Source organism: Trachurus japonicus, chromosome 2 (assembly GCF_045865225.1).
Source record: "Trachurus japonicus isolate A0001 chromosome 2, Traja_1.0".
In the NCBI taxonomy this organism is placed as follows: domain Eukaryota; kingdom Metazoa; phylum Chordata; class Actinopteri; order Carangiformes; family Carangidae; genus Trachurus; species Trachurus japonicus.
Genome location: NC_140908.1, coordinates 10,513,424 through 10,535,826, shown reverse-complemented (window position 1 = coordinate 10,535,826; position 22,403 = coordinate 10,513,424). Strand labels below are relative to the sequence as shown.

Genomic DNA, 22,403 nt, shown 5'->3' with positions numbered 1-22,403 from the left:
CCACCCCCAAGAGCCAAAATGGGAAGCATAATTCTCTGTGATTTGACAGGAACCAGATGCCAGGCGGACCGCGGACGTTGGTGTTTGCAAAATGAAACAGCCTGTTCGCGTGGGGGGGTTTCTGGAGGGGGTGTTATGCTGCTACGTTTCACATCGCGGGGACAATCTGCTGTCTTGTAGCGACATGGGTGCATGAACGCCTCGTGAAAATCAATGCAGCATGTAATGCGGAGTATAGCCACAGTGTCTACACATTTAAATGTACTTCTTTTGCTGGATTTCACAATGAAAGGCTGGTTCTCATTGTCAGGAAATAGAAATCCAATGAAAAAAGGCCAAAACCAACAATAAATGTACCCTTCTGACATGTTTCCTGCCAAAGCATGATGCAGTTTATTCCTTTGTGCCACAGGCTCCATTGTTGTCCAAGAACTATTAAAGTCACATCACTGAACCACATCATTGCACTGAGTGACATGTTCCTTTATTACCATGGACATGGGCACTGCAGTTGTTTTAAGTCAATCACACACACTCCACATCATGAAACAACTCACGAGTGCATCAATAAGAGGCTGAAAAAAAAAAAGTCCCTGACAAATTTGGTATTTACTTTAATTTGCTATAAACCACACTGCCACGCTGTTCTTCAAGATTTTCATCCTCATTATGAATAAATAGACTTGGAGCTAATAAGCTGAAATCAACAGTTCCCAAATTGTGAATTGTAGTTTAATTACATTTATAAAAAACTCAAGTTTTTTGATGACAATTCAATCCAAATTGAATAGTTATAGAGCTATATTGTCAAATATTTATCCCTCACATGAACAGATCTGCAATTAAACCAGCTTAAATCATCTAATGACATACAATATATTTTGACAGCTTTCTCTACCATTAATCAAGTATGACATGAGCATGGCTCTGGTGCCACAGTGAAGGTAAATTAGACTGAAAACATCACATAAAATTGAAATTGGAATTGGAATTTGGTGCAGATCTTAGCATTAAATCACAAAGATCATGTAATAAGAGAGAAGGCTCCACAACAACGACTAATGGACCATGTGAATGGGTTTCAACTAAAAAAATTACAAATTTAAAGAAGCAGATGTCAATAACAGTTCCGATGTTAAAGACTTACGCAGAGAAAAAGACTGTTGTATCTTGGACTTCCTGTGCAGCAGTATCCTACCTTGTTGAACAGGTAGCCAGTGCTCCACCTCCATGATGAACGCAGGTGGGCAAAACGCCTTCGGATGGAGCTGCCCAGGGGCATGTTTTAGCACAATCACTCCAATTAAACCAATTTCATGTTTTTAAATGACGGGGCATCATCATCCAGGTAATCACGACCTTCATCGCCTATAACGCTACAGCCAGAACTTTTCCTGCACCATCGTGACAGAAAAGATGCTTCATTATGTAATTTATCATGATGCATCTTCCCTCTCTCGCTTCCCTTCTGCCTTCTCCCTTCTTTCTCTTGTCCTCTCCCTCCCACCCACTTTGTTCTTTCTGGAACTACTCCTCCCTCGGTCTCATTATCTCTCATTATTTCTGACTCCCCTCCTGCTTTTTCTTTTTTCCCAAGCCATGTGTTTGTTTGCTGTGTGGTTCCTATGTGGATATACAGTATGTGTTCTTGTTTGCTGTGCACTTCAGTTTTCCTGAAGCGTGACAGAAGTGAAATAAAATAAGAACAAAAACACTGTTTTAATGTCTCCCTATTGGCTTAAGAAATATCATGTTAGTCATGTGAAATTACACATATGTCACTCTCTATCCTCCCTTGAGTGATGAACCGATTCCCCAAAATCCCCATAGTGCACTTGGATGACTGACTGCACCGACTCAGCTGGATGTTTCCATGTAAAATCATCATGGATGAATCCATATGGTCTAATCCACTAAACTTCCCCCCTCATACACACAGCCACATGTATGGGAAACTTCATGTGATGATGATTCTTCAGTTTAAGCATGAAAGCAGAGGATGGCAGGATAAGACAATAAGAAGACAAATGACTTCCTTTAAATCCAGCCAAAATGTACAGAGCTTAAGAAGACAAGATCTCCATTACATGTGAAATCAAAGCCACATCATATGATGGGATAGTGCAAGGAATGCTTTGATAAAAGGTAACAGCCACACAACAAAGCTTCTTTGGTTAAACAAAGCATTTGGATGAAAGATGAGGACCACAACCTCAACTGAGGGATCACATGTATGTGTATTTACTCCCACACACAAGTTTGCGACAACTTTTGAAAATTAAAGCAAAAGCACGACTGTGGTTGAGACAATTAGTAGCCTCTTTCTTGCTATATTTAGTGCTAGTGTTTCCCACAAACCCTGTTGCTTGCACATGCATATGCAGCATCATTTAGTCTTATTTAACCCCCTCTCTTCTGTATTAATGAAGACATCCTCTCTGTCCCACTCTCCTCTAACTTCCTCCATATTCCATCCTCTGTTTTATTTTTTTTCTGTGCGAACCCACCGAACGTGAATTAATCTCCAAACAAGCTGGTGTACACAGACCGATCTGTGTTTATAATCTGACTCTGAGTCATCGCGGAAGTAAACATTCAGACAACGAGTGAAGCGCACACTCATTTCTCATTGTTGAGGCTCTTGAAAGACAGAGGAGAACAAACAAGGATTCAAGACATCAGTACTGCTTTCATCTTTTGAAAATATGTAGCTTCTAGTCTCTTGGAAAAGAAAATAAAGAGATGGGAGCCTTGCATCCTTAAAACATGATAAACAAGCGAACAAATTTTCCCTTTGTGACTGCTGGCTTGAATAAACTGTTTTCTTTTTGCATTAGCGGTGGTTCTCTCCTCTCTTATTTTTTTGGAATCATGCCTTTTTGGAAACCCACCCTGCCTGCACCCTTCATGGTTTAGCAATGTCAAGCTAAACATGCATGCTTCGTTTTCAGGCCAGGCCTTGGCAGCGACTCCTGGCACAGACGAGGCGTAATTTGCAACGAGCTAACAAAAACAGATGTCGGGGCAGCTTTTCTCATTTTGTTAGGTATGTACCAAATATTTCTTTCGACTGGCACAGGACAGAGAGGGTTAAATCGGTTCGCTCAGACCACCTGGTTGTACCGACTCTGGAGTTTGCCACTAGAATAATAAGATCATTGTTCATTGTTTAATTCAGAATCAATTAATGGGGTGATGAATTAGATAAATTGGATAATTTGACAAATGCATATCACAGCACAGAGCAGCAGCAGCTCTGATTGGTCAGCTTACATGCAGCATGTCATGTTTTGCATGGTGCTGCCACCTTCTGCAGTCTGCAGGAACAGACATGAGCCTGGTACTTGTTTGAGGGTCAGGGATAAACAGACACTAATTTATCATGAAGGGAATAAATATGTATCACAGGATGGTGGTAATTTGTCGGTACAGTTTAGATTTTTTTTGAAACAAAACTGCAGTGTTTTCATCACAAGAAGAAAATACAGTGGCTGCTCTGTTTTGTGGCTCTATTGCCAGTTGCTTAAGATGGATAATTTAATACCAATCATTTCATTGGACAGGTATCAAAAGAGAGGGCACCAGTTGTTCTGAGGGAGCTAACTACACTAAAGCAGTGGTTTTCAACCTTGGGGTTGGGACCCCATGTGGGGTCGCCTGAAATGTCTAGCAATTGAAAAAAAATTAAAAATAAAAATATCATGATTAAAAACACCACACACAATCTTAAACAACTGTATTCTATACTTTCACTTTTCACTTTCACTTACACTATAAATTGAGTTCAAATAAAATGCAGCATAATAAAAATATCTGAGCTGGTACATCTTGATTGACGACCGTGATCACGTGATCGTGGGGTCACCAGAAATTTGTGATGTCAAAATGGGGTCATCACGAGCCAATAAAGGTTGGGAACCACTGCACTTAAGTATGTGGACACTCAACATTATACTAATCTGCTGCTGTACACACAGCTGCAGGAATGGATCTGTGACATTTGGGGATAAGATGTATGGCCAGTGTTCCCCAAAGGTGTCAGATGGGACCCAGCTTTGTGCAAAGGTGAATTATCGACCTTATCATGACCCAAAGTCTGCAAATGTATGTGAAGAGTGTCCACATTTGGCCATGTCAGACAGTATATATAAGTACTGTTATTCCAGCTCTGTGTTGCAATAACAATGACGGTGTTTATGAATGAAAAGAGTTTTTAAAGCATGTGTGTTTGGCGTTAACACTTAGAAGGAAGAGGCGTTACTTACCGGTGTTTCTACATGCTTTAACGGCAGCTGAGGAGTGGGAGGCTGGAGAGAGAAGCCAGACAGTCAGTGGGTTAGTCATTGTTTCTCTCACACCGCGGAAGAAACAACATGGTGAGTGAAAGGATGAGAGAGAGAGAAGGAGAGAAAGAGAGAGGGAGGGGGAGGGACAGCCTATTTGTTTTATAGACCTCTCTCTCTCTCTCTTTCTTGCTCTCCGTCTGCCTGCTTGGTGACACACCAGACGCAGTCACTCTGTTAACCTTGAGGAAAACACAACGTCTGATTCTCCCTGCCTTTCTCACACATACACAAAAATACATTATTATATATTATTCTTCATTAACATCACGTTTTATTTATATGTGCATATGTACTGCACTGTAAATCCTTTTCAGACAGTAAGAAAGTATGTGAGTAAGACAGAAATTCATCCACATACACACACGCTCATGCATAGACTGACAGGGATCCATGTGTTAAGGAAAATCTCTTAACTGAGTTAAGTGCAGCGTCTTAGCCTGATGTGAGCTCTATAAACAAAACCGGGGGCTGTTTAACAAGCTGCAGCCGTCATTTTAAAAAAAGGCCGGCATCCAAAGTAAATAAGTGAAAAGTAGCATGGAATGTTCCTAACTTGGTCATATCATTGCTGTTTTATCCTTCAAACGTGAAACAGCACCAGCTGCACTGCCTTTTATTTGATATTATTGGATATTGACTTGAAATCAAGAGATTGATCAAACTGTCACTGGCTGATTTCTTAAACACGCGCTCACTCCCTATCCCACCTTCTGCTGATTGTGCAGGATTTACAGAAGTGAAAGAAAACTCCTATTTAAAAGCTCAATAAAGTGAAAATAAGTCAAGACTGATGAATCACATTCTGTCCTCTAGAGGAAAGGCTTTGATTATCCTCCTCTACCATTTAAATGCATCAACTGTGTACATTAAAGACAGTACACTTTTAGTTTCTACCAAATGCACACTTTAACATTTTTTTACAGCATGGGGGTGAGAGGGAGTCGTGTCACTTAATTGCAGCGTTCCCACCTCAAATGTTTATAAAAGAAGTCAAACTGGTGATGAAAAAGGGAAATGTATGTAACTATGGACCTAAATATTACAGAGTAAAGGCACCTAAAGGTCGCAGTGTTTTTATGACTGGTTGCCTTTCCATTGATCTACAGGAAGCCGTAACACGCCAAGAATGTGACAGTGGCAGTAAAGAAGGAGACTAGAGAGCAAACGTGGATGTAAATAACAAATTCATCTTTGTTTCCGTGGAAACTTCACGTAGTGGATTCCTATATTCTGCCTCGCAGTCAGCAAAATCTTGACCTGAAATGACCTCCCGCGCAACATCTCCATCATCATCATCATCATCAACTTCTTGTCCCCTCTGGCTGGAAACGGCACCCAGAGAGTCGTGTGTTTGAGCTGCACTGACTGGATTTTCCCTCTGAGAAAAATGGAGGAAGCTCTTGTGGTTATAGCCTCTGACCTCTGACCTCCAGCGACAACCTCAAAAAGCTCCCCGAGCGTGTGTTTCTGCCACAGCGACGGGAAGGCTCGCAGCGTTACGACGGGGATTTCAGAGGTCAACCGGGGTCTTTAAGAGTTTCCTTTATGGTCTCATTTGCGCCACAAAGTCACACACATACGACACAAACACGTGGACATGCACTCGGTGTACTCACCACCTCATAGTTGGTAGTTGTTTGACATGACGTGGTGACCTGTGGAAGGAGGAAAAGGAGAAGAAACACATTAAAGCGACTGTTACATTGAAATAAAAGAGGCGCAGAGAGATGTAAAACTCCAGTATATTCTCAGTTAATGCTGCATTTTAAAAGGGAGGGAGAGACTCTGAATCGTTCCTCCTGAATGCCTGAGTATTCCCAAAATCACCCTCAGCAGTACAGAAATAACTGCCTCAAAAACACAGAGGCTCTTTGGACAGTTCCTCTGTGTGGGAAACATGTCAGGGCCATTTCAGGCAAAATCACATTTGGCAGCAAATTCATACTGAAACACAATAGTTCCTGTAAAAGTCAGAAACAATTCACCACAGTTCATAGTATTGGTTCACTCATGGGTTGAAGCATCAGACTGTGACTGTAACTCATGATGGTTTTTGCAAATCAGTCTGTGTGAGAGAATCCAGGCAAAACACGACAAATAGCGCCACATCTAACACTCCCATTCATGGGTTTATGTTTTTTGCACAAGAGGGGAACTGGGACCACGCTGTGATATCAGACCCATAAATGTATGCAGCCCTTTGAGATGCTTTGAGGTGCTCATTGAGTCATCAGTTCAATTCTTTGTGCTGGTTTTTTTCAATGCTTGCTATTGTTTGTGCTAATGTCACAGCTTTATGTGCTATTTACAGTGCAGGTGTTTTTAGCTGCAATTGTTTTTGTCTGCATGTTATCTCTGCATGCCAATGCTGCTATGTGTCACCTGCCATCATGAGCTGTCGTCATGCCATTTTATATATATATATATATATAACCATACTTATGAGTTATAATGCAGTTATAGCACTGTATAACTGTAGTTATAAACACTCATAAATGATCATAATATAACAATAATCAAAAACACTATAAAGCATTTTATTATGACTTATAAGGTCAGGTATTATAATACGTTATAATTGTTAGTAACTCGTGGACAACCCCCATCCATAATGCATTATGAATATAGTTATAATATGTATATTGTTATCAATTGGCTTATGAACGTGTATAACTATCATTATAAACACTCATAAATGATCATAAGACTTTATAACAATACGAATAACACATCATAGACCATTATAACTCTATTATAATGCCTGACCTTATAAATCATGATAAAATGCCTTACAGTGCGTTATTATGGTTATTGTTATAAAGCATTATGATCATTTATGAGTGTTTATAATTATAGTTATACAGTGCTATAACTGCTCTTATAACTCATTATAAGTATTGATATAATGCGTTATAGAGATAGGCGCTACCAAAGTTTCTTATAAATACTGATGATTAGTGTTGCATTGTCCCTGTTAAATAAACCAATGAATAAATAATAAGTAAATGGATAGACATGACAGATTGGACAGAAGCCAATCACAGCTTGTCTGTCTGAGCAGGGTTTGTTTCACTCAAACCAAAACTGCGTCCCCCCCCCCACTATGTGCATTACAGCAACAATCAGTTGTTCAGTAAAACAACAGTTAGGTTTCCACATGCAGCTGGGTGGCACAGCAGTTCTATGAAATGCGGTACCTGTTGCCAGACCTCCCAGCAACAGTATCACTTGTCCCCTAATTATAATACCACCTCAAAATTAGAGTGGTATGGATTTCCTGATGTTTCAGTCCTGCATGTAGCATCTTTAAATAGCAGTTAGAGTGTCACAGGACGATTTAGCTTTCAAAACAGTTTGCTCATAGTATCCATTGCAGGCAAAGAGTGGCTCCTAATAGTCTGCAGTGCCCTCTGCAAAACAAATCACTCATTACCATGCATAAACAGTCACTCCGGCAAATCCGAGCGACTTCCATTTGACTGTATTTATTTTAGTGTGTACACACAAACATGCATTCATACGTGTGGAGGTTAAAGGAGTATGTGTGTGTGCAGCGGCCAGTAAGCAGCGAGTTGTCAGCTGATGGATGTTTACGAGCGGTGGGATGAGAGCGCCGCGCTATCAGCATGCAACAGACGAGGGCGAGGAAGGAAGCCGCTGTAATTAGTTTGCTCTGGGAAAACAAAAGACTCATTGACTTTGTAATGCTATCATCAAGTGTATCAGAATACAGCAGCAGCAGAACAGATCCCACCTGGTGCACGATGATATGCAATGTGATGGCATCGGTTCACTGCTGATACGGTTTTATTCTACCATGAAAAATACAAGGAACCAGAACCAGAAGTGCACAGTGAGATATTTTAAGAGAGCCTATACAAGTTGTGCAAATGTCTGTGTTTTGTTCTTGGGATCATACACATGCACTGAATGCATATGAATACTGGGTCGTAAAATCATCCAGTAGTTGATATTAAGTGCCATTTTTTATCCCATAAAATCAGACTGTATAAGCTAAAAATTTACAGTCAAAAATCGCCCTCGAGGCAGCGTGCAGAAAAAAACAAAAAAAAACAGCCACTTGAAATTTTACAGACCAAATTTATGTGGCTCAAACCTCCAGTGGCCAGTATTCAATAAAAGGCCAGTCCAACCTTATTCTTGTTGAGTGCATATGCAGATGCAGGAGAATGCATGACTGCTTATGGGCCATTTGATTCTGGAAGGTTTATAAGCAGCTGAGTTACACTGTTGCTGCGGCTGCAGGTGCTGCAGAGAGATGGAGTCAGGAGGAGAAAATGCAGTGTTGAGGATGCATGTTGGCAATTTATTGGTTACACCAATCATAAACTAATGTCCTGCAGGAAATCCTACTTTAATGAATGCTGCTGTTTAGAATTATTTTGTTATTTTAGTTTTCCATTTCTATTTTTGCTTTCATTTTCTATCACTCACAGCATTAACAAGACAGTCTTTGTTTGGCAGTATCAATTTAGTTCCATCTCCATCATGGAAAAACACACAAAAACAAAAAAAATACCACAAACCTATTATGTTTTTTTACTTTATTTTCATGAATGAAACATCTTCCTCAGCTGCTGCAGCTGGAGTGCCCTTTGGCAACGCGGCTTAAACCCAACGACTGAACCGGAGCTTGAGAGGCCGACAGTACATGGAGCCAGGAGCGAGTTAGCTCATGCTTGCTCTTTACTGTTCCTGCACTATACCTGGGGGCCAACACTGACATTCATATATCAGTGTTGCGGGTCCCTGTCGGCCCCCGGGGCCTCGTAGCCGGAGCATCTGCCTTTATTATCACAGCTGACAGGAAGTGCTGTTCCGTGCACTGTAGTGGAGCATACGCCTGCAAATGTCCTGATGATGACTCCCTCTAGTATTGATCTAAAGGTCAGAGGGGTACGGTGATGACTTTGAGTCTCACTGAGTGGCTACTGTACACTTCCATCCTCAGAAACCAGAATCACAACATATTCCTTTAAGAACATACACTGTTTGTGCATGAATATTTTACGCAAATACAGTTGTTGTTGTCGAGGCAGGAGAGAAATCACGCCGGCTCCTGCAATCTCACATTCCTTCAAACACTGTGTCTCAGTCGTGTGACATAAATCCTCATCACATCACTGTGCAACAAAGCAAGAGAAAAACAGCTACCCCGACTTCATCCATATATGGTGCAGCTGAAAGCCAGACTAACACAGGCTTCACATGCTTTTTACCCGCTCAGACGGATAAAAATGCAGGAATCTGCAAGAGGCCCGGCCACAGACTAACACCTGAACTTCATCCTTCAGTGTAATTGCGCATTTCAGTCTGTGCCATCTCAAAATATGCACGAAAGCCCTTAAATTGGGACTACATGTATCATCCGATGCTTAGGAATGATTTAATCCCAAATATTAAGGGTCTGTGGACCTTTTCTCTGACCTCTGCATGATTCTCCCTTAATCACATCCCAGCAAAGTGACCAGCCAAACCACAAAGAAAACTCTCCAGCGACAGAAACAGAGTCATAGTGGATTTAAGCTTTTAAAACAGACAGCTTATAATCTCATCCAGTCACGAGGGGCGTCTGGGAAGCCACTGAACTAGAACAAGAAGTCAAGCGAGTCACCAGGGGGGGGCCCCCTCCGCAATCTCAACCCAGCCGAGAGGCCTCATTAGGGGGGCAAACGGAGGTTGAATTAGGGTCAAATGTGTCAGGTGAGTCCGAACAGTTTCACCGAGCTGCCCCTCGTCTTTTCTTTTTCTTCCTCCTTCCTCCTCAGCGCAGATCAGCGAGAGCTTTAATGATTTTGGCAAAAAAGTGCTGCTCAAGTGGGTTTATATGGAGATGGAGAGCGCAGAATATCAAAGTACGGGTCTTGGGGGGCCCCGGTCCATTGAGTTGAATCATGTGTATAATGAGTTAACGCGCTGCAGTTCAACCAGGGCAGTGATGAACCATTTTCTCTTCACTCTTGCACTTCAAACAGGCTCCAACAAGCATCCTTCTGATAAGCAAGGAGGAGTATGACTGGCTTGTTCAGCAATCTCTGTACGCTCGGTTTGCATTCTTTCAGACAATGAGGGCATTTTCAGTGCCTTTATTGTTTTAGTTCTGCACCATTTGAAACATAAAAAGCTATGAAATTTAATATTTTCGCAGATAAGCATTATGTTGGAAATCCAGCACGGCGTAGCCATTAAAGTTTATTTTTTCTTCCATTTGAGAAGATTTCTGCCCTTTTGCCCCTTTAACGTAGCAGTAATCACTCTGATCTTGATTCGTCTACATCAGCCTAACTGATGGGAGAAAGCCTGTTTGCCACTGTGCATAAATCATCTCCCTGGCTCCAATAAATAAGCCTGCCATTGGTCCAACCACACTCAAAATTCCTCAAGCACTCCTCCTGCCCACACAAGAGCCACTGCCGCGCTGATGGCAGTCTGCCTGAGAAAGTAAATTCTTCACTTTCCAAACGGGGGCCAAATAAGGACTGAAGCTCAAACAGCCCCTTTGGAGGGACTCATACATCGGCTGGGTTTCTGTTTTACTTGGAGGGCTAATAAATCCGCTCAGCGCTGCGATGGCGAGGAGTGTGTTCCTTTTCCCGCTTTGACATTTTGACATAATGTCAAGTATGTAGCGCGCCATGTTCAACTGGGTGGCATTGTGTCGCTGGCAGGAGCGCAACGTTGACTGATGCTGTCAGTTGTTAAATAATATCTGACGAATTTATAAGGAGGGTTAAATCAAGAAGTCGTAAGATAACTGCAAAATAAATGGCTCCTGCTGGATGCTGCCAACAATAAAAACTGCGTGGGAAGGTTTTACCGCTAAAATGTGATCTATCACTTATAAAAGAGTCAGTTATTCAAAAGATTATGCTTTATAAACATCTTATTCTGTCAAGGGTCTCTCAGCTACTTGGTGGATTTCTAGAACCAAACCCTTTCAGATTCTGTTGGACCCAAACAGGATGGAAAAGGGCTGGTGTATACACAAAAAGTCTAAATAATTGTTTTCGTAAAGTAGAACACGCTGCCCGCCAGCTGTTTCCACTGGCATCCATCAACACTGGCTATCGCAACACAAACAAGAGCTTCCCACAGCATGAAACCATCCTGTGATGGTTGGACAAATGATTAGACTGCTACTGGGCAGAAAAACTCTCCTTGAAGCTCTTCAGGATGCTTTTCCAGTGACATGATTTTCTACCAAGCAACGCGTTCCTCGTCCCCTCGCGAGGAATTCACCATTTAAATGTTGTGGAATCACAAAAGACGGGGGTATATTTTTCACACGCGAGCAAAATTGCTTCCACATGGTTAACACGCCATAAAGAAGCATAAAAAACTGGCAGACGGGACGTAAGTGTTTGCTTCTGCCATAAATGGTTCAGACAAAATACACCACAACATACAGGAGGGTATTTACAGTGAGATTCATCATCGTGGACGGGCCTTCTTATTTTAACAGTTCTGATTGGCAGCCAGTTGAGATTCGCATCCAACAAAGGCACTGACGTTGTTTCACCTCGAAAACCGACATGCCGATGTTGGGGTTTGAGGCCCAAAGGAACTTCATTGAGTGGAGGTGCAAGAGGCCAAAGACCATGGATCACTGAGGAAGCAGCTATTTGATCATGGTCAAGCCACATTGAGTGGTAAGTGGGCTCTGGCTTGGCTGCTTTGGTTACAACCAAATCGCTGCGAGCTACAGACGACAAAATACCCCATTAAACAAAGAAATGATGAATATCAGATGTGCAATTGTGGCTCGCTCTGGACACAGGTTGAAAACCTCCAAATCTGGAAGGCTGCCTCGGAGTTTTATGCGAGAAGGGCATGACTACATATCATAAATGTTAGGTCATTTAACTGTGGTTTTAGTTGTGGAAGAAGTCGAACATTTGGCACAGGTTTAAAAACCAAAGCTCACCTGATTTGCAAGGTCTTCGGTTTCCACTTGTGGGAAACAGTTGCATTTATACACACAAAAAAAGTGAGCAATTTTGTAACACTTCAAAGGGCCTGGCCTCTATGGAAGTTAAAAACAAGCATGTTTTCATCATTACTGGATGGAGTCGACAGTGGACGGTGCTGATGGGTCTGTTCCGGGCTGCGTTTGCAGATCAGTTCCTGTTTAATTAGGGGTGGCTGCAGGATGCTTACTCTCATTTGACCACTAATAACACAGTTAAGTGAGAATAAAGAAACAACGCCAAGCCAAAATCAATGGTATACACACCAAAAAGTGCAATAAAATATAGGTTTACTCGATGTTCAAAAGGATTTGCGCATGTTCCTTTGCTGCAATTACTTCCCTAAACGCCTCAATTTTTGCTTTTGTCTGCATTTTTCTTACAAGTGTGAATCTGGAAACAGAGTATTTGCCTTGGCTTGAATTGGAATTCTCTTAATCTCGCAATCTAAACTTGCTCTTTATTTTTCCTCGTCAGCAACAGCCAGTCACTTATTGATAGAAATGAGTTAGCATGTAGGCCCAGACTCTACTGATTCTTGTGTGGTTGCAAGTTAAATGCCATCCTCCCTGGTTACTACTGCTTTTATGACACTTCCTGGTACACACTTTAGGGCTGATGCAGCTGGGAGATGTTGCACTTTTCACAGTTTACCAGTCCCTGTTTGTGAGCTCTGTGGTAAACCATCTAAATCTGAAAGGACAAAAGAGACATAGGAAAACAAACATCTTATCTGCACAAACTTGTTTGAGGAATTCTATTCTATTGAAAGATTTCAAGACGATTTTGTGCGATTTATAGTATTTCTTTTCCCTCAACATCTCTCTTCAGGCTGCCAAGGTTTCACTTCTCTGATGTGTCAAAAGATAAAGTGCCCAGAGGGAGACTTGGTATGTTATTAAGGAACGGGAAGGACAGATGGAAGAGACAAATAGTTCAAGAGGGATAGATCTAGAGGGAAAGCAGCCGCTCAAAGGCATCACTCTTTGAGAACATCTTCATGTTATGAGACACGAGGGAGGAATGAGTTAGGGCTCCTCTGGCAGTTAGAGAGACTTCTTGGACAAGGTAGAGAAAGTGGTTGAGCATTTTCCCTTGAGATTCATGACCAGTTTTGAAAAGTGTGATGCCAGAACCAGAGCACCAGGTTCAAAGTTATGTAATGTCTTCTAATGAAATTCAGAAAGTGCCGTGGCGAGGTGAAAAAAGTGTTTAATTTTGGGGTCGGTAATGAAACTGCATTCCTTTCTGTTGTTTTGGCTGTTTGGAGGGAGAAGCCTTGTGACCTCTTGACCATTCATGTTTGACTGCCATCCTTGTGTTAGCCCAAGGTCAGAGGTGAATGATTGCCGTCATCAGTCTGCATCCTCTCTCAAAGGTGTCAGAAAGGAAAAGTGTGAGAAAAGTGGCATGAACAGCGCAAAGGAAAGGTGAGAAAAAAGGAAATGCTCTTCCTCATCAACTGCTGCACTGATGCCAAAACAGATGCAGGTTACGCTGAGAGAGAAAACACGTGTTTGCCCAGTTGCCCTGCATCTCTCTCTCCCTCTCTCTCTCTCTGACTCTGCCGCCACAAATCACGACTCGTCGGGTCATGAAAAGGCTCCCGGGGGCCTCAAACGGCAACTCAGATGAACTCTGTCTGTCTCGCTCCCACGGGAAGCAAACGCTCCCATGAGTGCGTGGTGGCAAAGCTTACATCCAAAACATGCAGGGGAAAAGTATTTGCAGCTGGAACAACGTCCAAAAACATGCTTTTATGTCGCTGAACAACTCGTGCTTACACTGCATTTTTAACAAGCTACAAACACTACAATTCAACTTTTGAAGCCATGCAAGAATGCAAAGAATTGGGAAATCAAAATAAATAAATAAAAACTGATTGAACATTTCCAGTTACACACTCCAACCCCCTTCAATAAAACACTAGGAATCTGAAAATCTACTCTTACCTGCACACCGGTGCCACTTTTTTCTCACACTCTCTTCCCCTCTGCCTTGTTTCTACCTCTTCATTCTCCCAGCCCTCAGTCAGACCCCCCTCCGGGAGAGAAACAGGGCAAGAGAGGGAGTAGGCCTACCAAATACAGACTCTCTCCTCCTCCTCTTCCTCCTCCTCCTCCACCTCCACCCCTCTCACTCAAAACAACAGCAGTAATCCCGAACGCGTGCCAGAGAGCTACTGAACTCGATTCTGTGTGAATGTGTGCGCGCGTGTGTGTGTGGATGTCTGTGAGTGAGCGTGCAGCCTCACGGACGGCGGGACCGGGGATGGGATGCAAGTCTTTTCTGCTCGCTGGCTTCGCTTCCCTCCGTCAACTGCCAAGAAGTTTTTGAAACACGCTATATAAGGCCAAGAAAGTGGCTTGGGGCTCCTTACGATTCCGGTACCCAAAACGAGAGAGCAAAAGCCATCCGGGGGCAGACAGTAACTGTATCCCTCTGTATCCCTCCCTCTGCTCTCTCTCTCTCTCTCTCTTCCCTCTGCCTCCTTTTCCTCAGACTTCTCTGTAGCTGTTGACACATGCTTGACAGAGAGAGGGAGAGGGAAACTGAGAGAGAAGAGAGAGAATAACTTTGCTGTTCTTGTTTTGGCATTGCAAAGAATCTCCTGCTCACATTTGTCAGTGATGAATCCTAATGATGACTTTACTTCCTTGTTGCACTGCCGTATGTTGTTAAAACCCAATGCATAACCCCCTATACTATATTTGCAAGCCTCCTGTTGAGTTTTGGGAACTCGGGGTGAACTTAGCTCTTGACCTCCAGACCAGCACCGGGGGTAAATTGGGCCATCAGTCATCTGCTAGCACCCGGTTATTAGGTCGTCTGTATAGTTTGTCTGCCGGCGCTATCTCCCGTCTCCCGCGCCGCATCTATACCGCTGAAGGGCGTCGCTATGGAGACACGCTGTGACGGCTCTTTGATGTGACGTGTTTGCGTCGGGGAAACAGACTTGCCTCTGTGAAGGGCTGCTGAGGAATGAGGAGGCTTGGCTCTCCCTGTATGTGTGTGTGTGTGTGTGTGTGTGTGTGTGTGTGTCCCATCATTTTCTCTCTCCCTCTCCCTCTCTCTACCTCTTGCTCTATCTTTCTCACTTTCATGTTTGGATGGCTCCTTTCTTTTCCATGCCAACATTCTTGAACGCTCCTCATCCCTGCTTCTAAGCACGTCTTGCTGTGTTTTTGGTTTTGCTCCATGCACTTTCTCCTTTTGGAAGATAAAGCAGACAAAAAGTAGAACCTTAGAAGGAAAAAAAGACCTCCACAACATCGTTTAAAAAAAAAAAGCCTGGTCAGGAAAAAGTAAATTTGGCAACTAAAATTGCACGTACTGATCACGTTAGACAGAGTTACACAAATAGTCCTAAGTTTTACAGTATGTGATAAAATGGGGTTGCACCCGTGCCGCTTGTAACATTAAAGAACTTCTAGGTTGCATTTTATAGAGCATGTCATTTGCCTAAGGTCTAATTAAAGGCTTCTCCCAGTTTTCACACATCCACAGATGTTAGGATGTGGATTAAAATGTTAGGACGCCAGGATTAAAACCTAAACCTACAAACACTTGACCTTGAAATACTGGACCACACGAGGGGCCGTCCGGCTTAGCGGAGTTTGGAATGTGCATGAATGGACTCAGAGACAAACAAACTATAGCTTTAAGGCCGAGTAAAAGCAGTATGCTGTTACAGGTGCAGGCCCGATCGTCCTGACAACGCTTCCTCTCTGTCTCCAAAATGCTTAGCTGTCTCTTTCACATCTGTGTTTGTGTTATGTAAGTAAAAAGTGAGCTCAGGCTGACAGACAGGGATTTGGGGCCACTAGAGATTAAAGGAGACCATCTCAGTCCGCTCGCAGCAATAATATCCCCGGGATTTTCTTTTGTATGACAAAGGAGTTTTAGATCTTCTCAAAATAGAAATTAAGCATGTGCCTGGATTTTCAGATCTGCCTCAGACTGTTAACAGCTGTAAAACAATGGAGCACTTTCAAAGCCTGAGGCCCAACAGGTTGCGAGGGAAAAGAGCGACTTGATTGATAGGTAGAGAATCCAAAAATTGCCATGAACAATGCATATGAAGCACAAACATACGATGCTTGAAGAAAGAAATGCTCTTTATCCCAGAGATTGCAAAATCTGGAAGCATCAACAGGAATGCACTCTGTTGGTTTTTGATATTTCTCACACCCTCTGTTATTTTGATCTTGAACTGCAACTGTGACTCACTTCCAAGTCGTCCTGTTTCTCTCCAAGCTGCTGCTCCAAGATCTGCGAACATCTACAACTGCAGGAAGTGGAAAAGCCCGACTGCCGGAGCACTTTGTTCGGTGAAAAGTAAACAAGTCCAGAGATTTTTTTTTTTTTAAATACTGTATACCCACTGAACAAAAACTTGTCAGTGTCCAGTGCTGACAACACAGAGCGGTGCTGCAGGGTGGCAACAGTCTCTAAATCCAGAGAAGAATCTGGGTTGAAGGTCAGAGATCCCCTACCTGGTCCCTTCTGTGTCTGTTGACCTTTACTGTGTTCATTAGAACAGAACAACACTGGCTGTGCATAACAGCAGTCAACAAAACCACTTCTCATTCTTGGATCATTGAAGAATCTACTTGAAACCGATCCAAGTAGCCTGGATATGTGATTGACAAGGTCTTTCTGTTACTCAGAGATGAACACTTCCTGCACTTGACTGAACAGAGGCCTGGCTCGCTGCCACTTGGACTTTTCCACCAACGTTCACACTGGAAAAAAAAAAAGAAGCAGTCTGCAAGTCAGGAAATTGTAAATTTTCCTAGATTTATCTCCAAAATCAAATTTAGGTTTTGAAACAGACCAAATCAGTTACAGAATCTTGCTGTTTTCTGATGTCTACAACAGCCACTTGAAGAGCTTCTTATGTGGTTTTGGTGTTTTGGAGTGCGATGCACTGAGTCATGAAAAGACCTATTGATTGCTCACAGTTTGCTTGTTTGTGATGCACACAGCCCAACTCGCCTTAATTAAACGTTCCAGACTCGACTCTGGGAGCAAAATCGAAAGCTTGCAAGATTCAGACTGTTTTTGTAAGACTGGAAGTTTCAACTTGGCTCTGACTATCCAAGGGGACAGGTAAGAGCTGCAGCAGCAACACATCTTGTCGAATAAGGCCACTCTGAGTTGAGCAAAAACACAACACAAACATGTAAACAGTGCTGTAGGAAATCAAGCCAGTTGTTTACATGAGGAATATTCAAATGTCTTGCGCTCTCGCTCGTCTGGTCCGGCCTCTTCCCATCATTCCTCTCCGGCCCTGGCTCTCCCTTTGCCAAACCTCGCCTGTGTCTTCCAGCACAAAACCGCCGCAGCCTCATTCCAGGAGGCTCCTCCAAGACATGGCAGGGATAAATCATAAGGAATACTGCAGGGCTCCTTTCCATGGAGAGTGAGAGAAAACAGAGAGCTGTGCAGATACTCAGATGTCCAGTCGATGCAAGACAACAGACATACTTGTCCTGCACACATGGACACTGAACGGACCTGTTTGCATCACGTGATGCAATAGAGCCAAAATGAACCCTGAAACCAGGTAATGGAAGTCCACATGTGACCATAATAATAAATAAGTCAAGTTTCCATGGTGATGACATGCATATGTAATGTGCAAGTCAAACTGGTCCACACACAGTGCTGTGCTGGACGTAAACTACAAGTGAGGATGCAGGACTTGTGAAAAGAAGCAGCTTCAGCGTTAGATATTCTTTCTATTGCTAACACATTAGCCTCACCAGCTTCTTATAAAATATTCTTCATCTCCTTTCTTACACCAAACATTTCCTGCATGACTGAAAACGTCTCAGAGAAGCCACAGCGGGCGAGTCAGGTATGAAGACCTGGTGCACCAGACTCCCGTCTAACAGAGAGGCCTCTGTCTCCAGCCGCAACTTGGGTGTCCGGCCAGATTTCAGTGCTGTATCCCAGCCACAACTACCCCCCCACCAGACACCCATAAGAAGCACATTGAGGTCGCTCCGAAGTTCTGTCTGTCTCCTCCACGCTGCGGGACAGGCACGCATCTGTCGCCTTTCTCAGGGCTCCAATAACAGACGCTCACACAGAGACGGTTGCGGTCGGACGGAAAGGAAAACAGAGCGCGAGCGGTGGCCAGAAACTATTAGCCGTTCCTCATCAAGGCACATTACTGGACATTTGTCTTTTGGATGCTCTGCAAAGACATTTTCATAAGTTTTATGAGTTAATGATGGAACCGCATGCGGTCACAGATTCTTCAAAGTTTCGCTGCACTGACAACAAGATTACAAGGACACTGGCTAAAATATTCTATGGACTTCAAAGGTGCAATAAATCAGATTATTTTGGGTGAAATGAGCTGTGTAAAAGACATTTATATCCTCCATTAAATGAAGCAATTAAAAAAATAAGTGCACTTATGATACACAGTGTTTCTCTGACTGTCTGTCAGTTGGAGTACAGTGGATGTTTCCATGTTGTTGCAGTTTCTCTGCTCACCAACAGATGTCAGGAAATGTCACTAGATGCTTCTTCATCAAAAACCTCCATCACATCAGATTTTAAATATCAATTTGAATAGTCAATGGGAAAATCTATTATACTGTCTCACATCAGACGTTAAAATCATTTACTATCAAAATGCCATAAAAACACAATAACACTACAATCAAAACATTCTTCTGACGTTCTTATTCTGTACAGAATAAAAAAAGGGAAGTTGTGGCAGCTTGAAATAATAAATACATGTCAGGAAATCAGTCCAGCGCTGCATTTATCTTCAAGTCTGGTGAACTTCAAACCCCCGGTGACGACCTCATTGTGCTTTATGACAAATTTACTGTTCAAGGTCAGCGCAGAGTCAGGTGAAGAAAGCATCGCCATGAACCGCACTTTTACAACCTTTATGATCTCCCTCTGCTGCTTTCAACATTATTTATTTGATGTACTATTATCGGTTTTCATCTCAGACACACACACACCTCTTGCTCCTCCTCCTGTCCAGTGTCTGTCACCACCAGAATGAATGACTCATGATTCTGGCTATCCTGATTATTCCCCCAACTGCCACCACAAATGGCTTTGCCTGGTTTTAGAGGTATTTGGCAGATTTCTCTTCACCCAGATGGATTTGGGAACAAACAGCTTTTGTTCCTATAGTAATATTTGGGTACAGCGATGGCTTTGGGGGGAGAAAAAAGGAAGTGGGAAGTGAGAATCAGGGAGAAAAGAAGAGAAGAGATGTTGCAACATCTCTCCCAAACCAGTCACATCTCAAACCACTAAGAGTAAACTTGCTACACTTTTCACCTCCGCCCTTTTCCTCCCTCCTCTGCGTTATTCATTCCTCCCTTCCTTCCTTTTTCATTTACACTCCCCCGTGCATTCTTCCCCTTTCCACTGCAGATTGGGATCAAATGTGCTGAGCGCCACTTCGAAGAGGTGGAAATGTGGAATACGCAATTTGATGCAAGGAAGCAGAGATGCTGCTTCACTTCCTCTCCTCCCATGAAAGCCTCACATTCTGTTTTCTGACACATTTTTCTTTCTGCAGTTAAATCTTGTATAGTGTGTTAAATACTCATATGCATGCATGATTATACGTGTGAGTTTGCATATGAGCAGGCATTTGCATGTCAGTGTTATATGTTGAAAGAGATATTCACTGTCTTACCTTTACTTCACATTTTTTATGGCAGGACAAACGGCACGCTGGAAGAGAGGAGACAGAAGAGTCACAGCTGAACGACGCACACATTTACACACATTCTCCACCAGATCAATGCAAGAAGAGAGGAGGAAAAACACACTGATGCTCCTTGTCTAAACTGATCGCTTCTGCTGAGTGCACTGCGTGTGTCCTGACACTTACATGCTGTGGTGCTGCCCCCATGTGGCCACATAACGCAAACAAAGGCATGTTATAAAAAGATGCTGATATAGTGCCTCTAGAAGTCAATATGTTTGTGAGTATGTGTGTGTGTTTATTTTTGTAGGTTAAGTATGTTTTTTGTTTTTTTTATTATTAATTTGTATTATTACTATTTTATTTATTTATTTTATTTCATTTTATTTTTTTAAATTATTATTTTCATTATTATTATTATTATAATCAATACTCTTACCATGTTCTTTCCTATGACATCTTCATCTTTCCTGATTCCTAATTGTCTTTCTCTGAGAATCCATATTGTATCCCCTGCAATATTTTTGTTTGACTGAATGGAAATGAAAATAAAAATTTGATCACAATAAAAAAAGCTGCTAATATAGGTCAAACGATGAGTTTTGTTAAGTTAAGTACAAATAAGATGTGTTAAATATTTATGTCATCATGAGAAGCAGAGGCGGAGGGAGAGCTGTGTCGACCTCCAGGTCATGTTTTGGCGTCTGGGCAGATCCGACCCTTGACCCTCCTTCACACCTGCCGTCTCGCTGTCGACCTAGGTGGTCCCCAGGTGGTATATATGTGTGTGCACATGTAAGTGTGTGTGTAAATGCATATTTCTGATGAGTGAGCAGAACGAGTGGATGAGGAAACAGTGGGTGCCAGGTAAGGAGAGGGTTGCTCTGGGTGGTCCGTTAGAAAAACACTCTGGTTAATTAAGGTAAACCTGTGTAATGGTGATAAATGGATAACTTAGTCATTTTGTGTGAAGCACTGATTGGTGATTATTTGGAGATGGTAAGTAACCAGAGGGAAGAGATGCAGCTGTCCAAACCTGGAAGGTCTTAACACTTTAAAACTGGCGGAGAAGTCGAACAAATGTCTGACTACTGATGCTGATATCAAAAATCATATTTGAGACCAGATGGTCGTTAAAACTTGTCTGAGGCGTTGTAAAACTTGAGTGCTTGTAACATCTAGATCACGTTCAAGAAAACGTCTGCCTGCGCCGCTTCTGTGTAAATTCCAAAAAACATTAAACGCATCGTTAAATCCATAAAGGAAACTGGAACTGGAACCATAATGAAGTTTCTTCACAACGTCTTGGAAACATGCAGCCGATCCGCACAGGCACCAGGGGGAATAATTACCATTGTATGGTTTTATACACTGTTAATGAGTCCTACTTATCCACGGGAGGTAACACGCCTAATCTCACACTGCTTCACCTCAGAAAAGAGCAAAGGAAAATGTAAATAACCCAGAAACACGGGGCCTACATGTGCATGTTGACATTTTTGCACACATTAAAATTTCTGATGTTAATTATGTGAATCTTGAGAAATATTCGGCTCTGCGGCATGAATTTTAAGGAGTTGACGGCACAGACAGTAAATCAGGGGGACAGGCTCCTGTTTGAGTGATCAGTTTTTGCTGAATACACAAGTGCACGTTCTGTCACTGTAGGACTTAAGGAGGCAGTTTTGGGTTTTGGGCTGGATGACTTTAAGATTTACCATTTGTCAAGGAGAGCTTAATGCACTCTGCTGCATTTTAACATAGAGGATGGGTGAACAAAAGAGGGATGAAAGGGAAAGTAATTCTCCTATGCTCCCCTTTGCACTCTCTTTCCTTTGTTTTCCATGTATATCTCCCAATCCCCCTATACCCCAATTTCTCTCTCTTTATCCTGCCTCACTCTACCCCGCCACCCCCTCATCCCCCGTCTCCCCCTTTTCCCTCTTATCTAGGCTAATGCAGCAGCAGCCATGCTAATTTTAACAGCAAATCCTCAGCCAAAGCCCCATACAGGCTCGTTCTCTACTCCCGGGCTTCTGTGTGTTTGTCAGCTCTGCTTCTGCTAAAGACGTTGCTGCGTTTTGGAGTTCAAAAAGGAAGGAGCGGGTGAAAAGTGTGGGAACAGAGACAGAGGGAGAGAGAAAGGAAGAAGAGAGAGGAAAATGTGAGGCTGCCCGGGAGTCCTGTAACGTTAACGTCCCCTGGACTTTTCTTGGAGTGACAATAAAACCTTTAGTTCTTCTAAAATTAGAATAGAAAACATGTGACTGGGTTGTGGAGGGAGAGACCAGAGGCTGGGGTTTAAAGGGAGGGAGGGACTGCACTTTACTGTACACTGTATGCACTAAAGCAGTCAGATGAAAGGGGGAGACA

The 22,403-nt window shown here is 42.7% G+C and overlaps 1 protein-coding gene across 50 annotated transcripts in view; it reads right to left on the bottom strand.

Annotated features, from left to right (window-relative positions):
- Window positions 1-22,403, bottom strand: part of tns1a (tensin 1a) — a 74,747-nt gene that overhangs the window by 33,813 nt on the left and 18,531 nt on the right. For 29 of the 50 annotated variants that reach the window (XM_085800386.1, XM_085800336.1, XM_085800278.1 and 26 more), the window contains exons 3-5: window positions 20,019-20,056; window positions 5,963-6,001; window positions 4,266-4,307 (exon numbers count right to left, since the gene is read on the bottom strand). In XM_085800386.1, coding sequence (XP_085656512.1) covers window positions 4,266-4,307; window positions 5,963-6,001; window positions 20,019-20,056 — 119 coding nt within the window. Of the gene's footprint in view, window positions 1-1,198; window positions 1,520-4,265; window positions 4,308-5,962; window positions 6,002-14,286; window positions 14,341-20,018; window positions 20,057-22,403 lie in introns of those variants that run through there. The other 21 variants (XM_085800631.1, XM_085800640.1, XM_085800521.1 and 18 more) reach the window with 7 other exon arrangements.